This window comes from Coffea arabica, chromosome 5c (assembly GCF_036785885.1).
Source record: "Coffea arabica cultivar ET-39 chromosome 5c, Coffea Arabica ET-39 HiFi, whole genome shotgun sequence".
Taxonomy (NCBI): Eukaryota; Viridiplantae; Streptophyta; class Magnoliopsida; order Gentianales; family Rubiaceae; genus Coffea; species Coffea arabica.
The window spans coordinates 2,866,998-2,875,095 of NC_092319.1; the positions used below are offsets into that span (position 1 = coordinate 2,866,998).

Genomic DNA, 8,098 nt, shown 5'->3' on the forward strand with positions numbered 1-8,098 from the left:
GTTCAGCCGCATTCGCGAGCTCCGTAGGACGTCAAAGATTTCTCTGAGGTCGTTGATGAACTGCTCCTGAGTTCGGCTTTTCACCAGCATGTCATCCACGTACACCTCCATATTTCGGCCGATCTGGTTTTTAAACAGCTTGTTGACCAGCCGTTGATAGGTCGCGCCTGCATTTTTCAATCCGAATGGCATAGTGGTATAACAATACGTACCGTATTCGGTGATGAAGGCAGTCTTCTCCTAATCTGCCTCGTCCAGAGCTATCTGGTGATACCTCTTGAAGGCATCCAGAAAGCAGAAGATCTCGTACCCAGTGGTCGAGTCGACTAGCTGGTCGATGCGAGGGAGGGGGTAACAATCCTTCGGACAGGCCTTGTTCAGGTCGGTGAAATCTACGCACATCCTCCAGGCCCTGTCCTCCTTTTTGACCAGCACAGGGTTGGCCAGCCAGGTCGGATAGTAGATCTCCTTCACAATTTTGGCCTCCAACAACTTGCCTACCTCTTCCTTGACGATCTCGTTGCGCTCAGGAGCGAAGTTCCTCTTCTTTTGCTTCACTGGCCGGATGTTTGGGTCAACGTGCAGCTTGTGAACTGCCAGCTCGGGAGAGACTCCGGGCATGTCATCAGCGCTCCACGCGAAGATCTCGGCGTATTCCTCCAGCAAGGACTCCAGAGCTCTCCGTGTCAGCTCGCTCAGACCAGCTCCGGTTTTTACCACGCGATCAGTTCGCTCGGGGCAGATCGACAACTCGACCAGACTCTCATCCGTCTCCAACCTTTCCTCCTTTTCAGCAGGCTCCCAGGGCTCCAGACAGATCGTCTGGGCCACCAGTTTCTCCTTACCTTTGAGGGTTGCAATGTAACAGGCCCGAGCTACCTCCGGGTCCCCCAGCACCTCGGCCACCCCCTCAGGCGTCGGGAACTTCATACTAAGGTGTAGGGTCGAGCAGACAGCTCGGAGAGCGTTGAGGGTTGGTCGCCCTAGTATCATATTGTAGGAAGACGGCTCCTTTACTACCGCGAAATTCACCGGGACAGTTCGGCACTTCGGTGACTCCCCTACCGTGACCATGAGGGTTATCATTCCCTCTGGTCTAACCGGCGGACCTGCAAAACCTATCAAGGGAGTCCGAACTGGGATGAGCTGCTTGTCTTCCAGCTGCAATTCCTTGAAGGTTTTGTAATACAGCACATCGATGGCACTCCCATTATCGATGTACACCTTCTTTACCTTATAGTTGCACGTGATAACTTCTATCACGATCGCCTCATGATTATTAGAGGCTAAGGGTACCGCGTCCTCTGGCCCGTAGATGATTTCCTCGTACATTTTCAAACGTTTGCTCGAGCTTTCTCCGCTAGGGGGAGGTCGGTTGTTTCGTCGAGCCGTGTGCTGTCTCCTCCAGCAGGTCCCCCTGCAATAGTGTTGATTACTCCAGCTAGGTTCTGAACCCCCTGCTCCGGAGTACGATCACGAGGACCTCGAGGCCGGTCGTGCGAACTGGCCGTCCGATCTCGCTTGAACCCTCCTGGCTTCTGGTCCGTTCGCCGGTCACGGACGAACTGTCCGAGATGACCTCTTCGTATCAGTTTTTCGATCTCCTTCTTAAGGTGTCGACAGTCCTCAGTATCGTGCCCGACATCCCTGTGGTAAGCACAATACAAACCCTGATCTCGCTGGGTTTTGTCGCCCCCTAGCGGCCGAGGAGGACGAGAGATCCCTTGCTGTTCCATCACGGCCAGAACCCGAGCCCTGGACGCGGTGAGCGAAGTCCAGGTCTTTTCCTTCTCCCAAGGTTGGCTCCGAGGTAAGCGCTCGGATACGCTCTTTCGGTCCTGACCTGGCCGTGACTCCCCCAGGTCGGCACCCCTCCTTCGCTTGTCATCCCGCAACCTTTCCTGGGCGCCCTTCAGACGGTTGGCCTCCTCGGCATTCGCCTTCTCGTGGGCTCGATCTAGCATCTCCCGGACGGACTTGGGAGGTCTTTCTACGAACTCCGTATACAACTTCTGCTTGCGCAACCCGTTGACGAAGGCAGCCATCACCACCTTGTCATCTCGGTCCCGCACCTGAAGGGATTCGTTGTTAAACCGTACCATATACTCACGCAATGACTCCTCGGGCCCCTGATGGACAGTCATCAGATGAGCCGTGGTTTTGGAATAAGCGCGGGAGGAAACGAACTGGGCCGCGAACAGCCGCGCGAGCTGGCTGAACGACCGAACTGACCTGGGAGGCAAACCCTGAAACCATTGTCGGGTCTTTCCTTCCAAGAACATCGGAAAGGTCTTGCACCTGACCGCATCAGCAGCTGTCTGAAGGCGCATCTGAGTCAGGAATGCAAACAAGTGATCCTCCGGATCTGTGGTCGCGTCGTAGGACTTCATGGATGGTATTTTGAACTTGGCAGGCAGAGGGTAATCTTCGATATCCGGTATGAAGGGAGAGGCAGTGTACCTATCCGCCTCTGGATCCAGCAGGAGATCCAGTTCATCCTGGACCTGATAATCCTCCTTCCTGTGAGGGATCTCCATCCGAGAAGGCCTCAGAACGGGCTCCGGATGGCTAGTTCGGGAATTCCTATGAGAGGGCTCTGGCACCTGGACCTGCTTGCGTGTAATCTCCCTTCGCGCCCTCTTCGACCTGGGGCTTCCAGATCGAGATTCCGAACTTCCTGTTCTGCCCGTTTTTCGCACCCGACGCTCCGGACTGGGAGGGACTCCAGATTGTCCCTTCACCGCACCAGATTGTCCAGATTGTCCCTTCAGGTACGTCACAATAGCCTCAAAGGTAGGCAAGTTTGCGGCAACCGACTGCACCAGTTGTTCCGGCGAGATCTGCGAGAGCTCGACCCTTACCTCCCCTGTGTTGGCTTCCTGGTGAACTGGTTGGGGGCCGCCCTGAGCGCCCCCTTCAGTACCATCCATATTCCTCTGAGATCTAGTCTTCGGCATGTTGTTCGCGAAAAAAAAAAGAGAAGAAAACGTTTCCCACAGACGGCGCCAATTGATGCGACTGCCGAAGTGATGATCCGAACTGAGCTAGGTTCGGAGGAAAGAGCTGGTTGGACGTCCGACCTGCACGTGAGCGAGCTGCGGGGCTAGGTCCCCTGAAGCAACTCCGACGATCAAGTCAGAACTGGCTCGTAAATAAAAGAGTAGAGATTGTACTATCAGTAGCGTACCTTGTGTTTCTTCTGGGTGTGGTATTTATAGAACACCAGGTGGTAGTTTCCTGGTAGGACAAGGAGTCCTCATTGGAGAGGACTGGTTTCTAGGGCTCTACGACCCAGGTCTGAAGACGTGGCCTCCACGGTCCATCAAGCCCATCTGCCTAAGAGGCGGCGCCCGCAGGGGGCTGCAAGCTGACCTGACACTCCAGCCCAGCCCCTCCAGTCCGAGCTCGTGGGCTGGACTGACGTGTGTATGGACCGGGCCGATGTGCGCCTGGGCCCCACTACACCCAACAAATTAAATCCAAACATGCAACTACAATAACGTGATCTGTGTGCTTTCTAATGTGTGGTAATGCTTGAAGCGATTATTGGACTGACCTGACCTAAATTATGGGTCACTAATTTCCCACGTAGCCTAGCCTGATCTAAATAGGTTTGAAAGATCTTTAGGTAGACTCAATTTTTTTTTTTTTGTAATCCGAAACATGCACTCGAATTCTTAGGATCCAAGTCGGCACACCAAACCGGAGGAGTGCGCCACGGACTTATAGCCACATCAAACCCTTACGTAGACTCAATTTCCCAAAATACTAATGGACTTATAGCCACATCAATTTTCTTTATAATGTAATGCTAGTTATATCAGCATACATCACTTAGTCAATGTAACTCACCAATTGATTACAAGGTCTACAGATAAACCTATAAATTAAACTTCTTTATTTTGTAGTGCATGATAAGCTGTTAATTAATTTCTAAGGGTTGCCCTTCAAGGCTGACAATTAGCAAGGTTTGGGTTGAATATGTAATTGCCCAAGAAAGCTGACCAATGTTTGTGCAGATAATTGAACCAAGAACAACAATACCAAGATTAAAACAAAAAGCCAAGATTCTATACGTTTTTAAAGATGCACCATTAATTAATAAAATTGGGGTTGGCATCCTCCCTCTACTACGGGATTTGCCTTAAAAAAAGTTAAACCAAGCTTAATTATTAAATTAAGTTACTTAAGTGGCAAGTTTTTTTTATTTGTTGGTTTAGTGAGGTGAAGAATTTAGTAGTTGAGCTTGAATACTAGGGTTTTGCTCACAAAACTAGGGCACAAAATTAGATGATTTGTTGTTGACCATTAGAACTCAAAATTGTCTTAAGTTGTGTAGAGATTTAAAAGAATCATGTTGTTGTTTATCTTTTTTTTTTTTGTGATTGTAATGGACAATAATAGTCAAACTAAATTAAGTTTATTATTGAACTTGAACTAATTACAATTCATTCCAAGAAATTAACACAAGAACATATGATTGAAATATTTTTGTCATCAAAGCAAACAAATAAATTTGGATTATTTTTATATACACTGTCAGTATATACACTAACACAGTTAGATGGATAATACATGAGCAAATTTTAAATTTTGCACATGTGTTATAGATCTAAAGGTGATAGTATATACACCGACAACGTGTATAAAATTTACTCAATAAGTTTTTGGTTCTATTTGTCCAATATGTAGGGATTTGATTAATGGTGAAAAGTGTGGTGTGGCGATAACTTATATTAAATAGTTAAAATAATTTTCACTTTTCTTGATATTTTTTTGGCAACAGGTTGGAACACGTAAATCAAAACTGATGATGAATAAGTCCAAATAAACCTTCTGTCTTCACCCAAGTTTATCTTATTTTGATCATCCAAGTGTGAACTTTTCATAGGCTACACAAAATTGTTCATGCAAATTTGAAGATATTGAATACAGAATTATGCACCATACATCACCATACACCGGGATGTGACAATTCTTGTCTTGTTTCGATAGAATTTTGGTACCAGTCCATCCTAAATTATTGTCCTTCCACGGAATTTTGGGACCAGCCCATCTTAATTTTGTAAAATTACTCCCATTTTAATTTTCTCAACTTGTTCTAAGTTATCATGCCTCTCATTTGTGTCATCCAACCATCTTGGCTTACGTGGGTGGATTTGAGGTTGTTAGCCATTATCCTGTTGAGGCCCCATTTGGGCTGCGATTATTTGTTGAAGAATTAGAGGAGAGGGGGAAAGATGGGGGAGGAGGGAGGTCAAAGGAGTGGGAGAGAAGGAAGGAGAAAAGGGGGAGGAGAGAGGGGATGGTGGCGATGAAGCAAGGGGTGGTGATTTTTTTTGTTATTTTTGATATTTTTGTAGATGCATTTGAGATTCATCAAAAGTATTTTCGGAGTGAATTTTATTATAGTATTTTTTTTGAAAATTAATTTTTTAGAAAATCTCTAAATCTGATTTCTGTATGGAATAAAGTTTTTTGAAGAACATCTTTTCATAGGTGTTATAGGATTTATTGTATGGATAAACTTGTTTTGCAGCTCTTTAGTAATTTGACATTGTTTTGCATGCTGCTACTAGCAAGCGTCTTCTCTTGCTTTATCAATAATAGCTCATAGTTTCACCTACAAGAAATCATTGTTTGAAGTATCCACATTGATATAGAATGGACAACAGGAATAAGTTTCTCGATTGAAAATGTCAAATATAGTACTGTAGTCTTTCCATATTTTGTTTTTGGAGATCTGAACCTAATCAATTTTTCTTTTGTCTTGCCATAAAAAATATGATCAAGAAATTATTAGGATCTCAAGATTCATGTATAAGTAAACAGATTAGGTCCTCCTTACACATATAAGGTCTTGGATTACTGTACTCATTTTTAATTAATTTTGAGATGGAAACTCATATCCTTTATCGATACTCATTATACATTTGAGGGTTAAGGTTATCTTTATTGAATTTCTCTCCATTTACTTATATGTAAATTATTATAGTCTCATAAAATCATTTGATCATGTCATTACTTTTCTTTTGATTCTTAGATCAACATATTAAAAAATAATATTCTTTTGAGAATATTTTGACATTCAATTTATATGAAATATTTGAACGGTGAAAAATAAGTCAAAATTGTAATAAAATTTGTAATGATTAATAAGAGGGAAAAACTTAATCAATTTCATATGAAATCTTATGTATGACTTATGAAAGTGGTGAAATATATTATGACTTATGAAAGTGGTGAAATATATTATGAACGGTGTTGACTTACAAAAGAATTTTAAATTAATTTTGTTGCAATATAATGACGAGAAGTTGTATTCAATATAATGGAGACAAGTCTAGTCCTACTTTTGAAGACGTGATGATGGTTAACAATGTTGGGTTGCATATGTAACTGGGTAAAAAATTAACCCTCATGCATAACATGTAAGTTGAAAAATTGACATCTAGGTCTAATTACAACTTTGCAGAAGTGAATATTTTCTCCACATCATTAAAAAAGAATAAGGGTAAATTATGTATATAACCTATCCAAAGTTTTACGTATTACTATACAATCCTCCTAAAGTTTCAAAACATCCACCTCAGTCATTATAGTTTTATATAAAGTGAAAGATAGACCGAAAGCACCACCAATTACTACAATTGAATGAATAAAAAACACATACAAAATACATGCAATGGAATTTTAATATCCGCTTAATTCACTTATGATTTATATGAACATTCACTTTATCTCCTATAGTTTAGCATTTATCTACATAATCATCTTATAATTTTTTGCTTGATAGTTAGGTTGTGGTTTGATTTAGTACTTAAGTAAGGATAATACTCACATTTCAACTAATAATATTACAAAGGCTAGGGTTTCAAATTTTAATCCAGAGTTTAAGTTAATTATCTAGTTAATTTCTTAACATGCCAAGAGTATATCACACGTAAGTACCTTAGATTATGTCTAGATAAATCTAAGTTGTACCTAATTAAATTTAACATCTCTCTCAAGATCATAAGTATTCAACTAAACCCTTTAAGATCTTAGATGATATAATTACGTCATACAGACCCTAACCTGCTCTTTGATTAGGCTAACTGTATTTATTTATCTAATGCACGGTTGTATATCTTTTTCAACTCAATACAAACCCTAAGAACATGTTTTTGATGGTCAATCACAAATATATAATTGAATCAAGATAACTAAATCAAGACAAAAGTTAAGAATTTAACTAAAATAAATAATCAAATCTCATTCACAGAATTCTAACCTTAGAAACAATTTAGCTCAACATATTCACAATTAAAACCAATAATTCAAGAAAAAGATACAAATAAGAAGATAAAAGTAAAGATAACTTCTCAATTTCCCTTGCTTTGATCGCCATATTGATCTTTCTCTTTGATTTTTCCACCCTTTCTTGTTGATCTCTCAAAAAAAGAAGATGTAAAAAGGATGAACTAGTACTAGCCTAATGTTTTTCACCCCTAAAAATGACCTAAAGAACGCCTCTTTATAGTATCTCAAAGTTGTATCCCAAGTATTGTAGGATCAAGTCTTGAAAAGCTACCAAAAATCGGGTTTTGGCATGTTTTCCGATATAGTCCGACCCAATGTCTGGCCTCTGACTTGTTTTGAAGCTCATGGACCATCAGAATCTAAGAATGTCTGGCGTGAATTCCTTTGCAATGTCTAGCACCTAAGTTTCAAAAACTTTAAACTCTTGTGCATCTTTACCCACTCTTAATGTAAGTTTCCCTTCAGATACATCCATAAGAGCCCTTCCATGGCTAAGAATCCTTTACCTAGAATTGTAGGCATCCTAATATCTTTCCTATATCTAAGACGAGGAAATCCATAGGATAATAAAATTTACCAACTTTACAAGCATGTCCTCTACAATACCAATAAGATATCGAATTGAATGATCTGCTAATTATAGACTTGTATTTGTGTGTGCGAACTAATCAAACTTTAATCTCCTGAAAAAGGACAAAGCATTAGATTAACACTAGAATCAAGGTCACACAAGCACCTTTCAACTAAAATATTCTCAAAATAACAAGAAACTGTAATACTCCTTGGATCCTTTATT

The 8,098-nt window shown here is 41.7% G+C and overlaps 1 protein-coding gene across 1 annotated transcript; it reads right to left on the reverse strand.

Moving 5' to 3' along the window:
* Positions 1-240: 240 nt before the first annotated feature.
* LOC140007154 (uncharacterized) lies at positions 241-1,332 on the reverse strand. The gene has a single exon (XM_072049838.1). It carries the CDS (start codon positions 1,330-1,332, stop codon positions 241-243), a length of 1,092 nt encoding a protein of 363 aa, XP_071905939.1.
* Between the last annotated feature and the right edge of the window lie 6,766 nt (positions 1,333-8,098).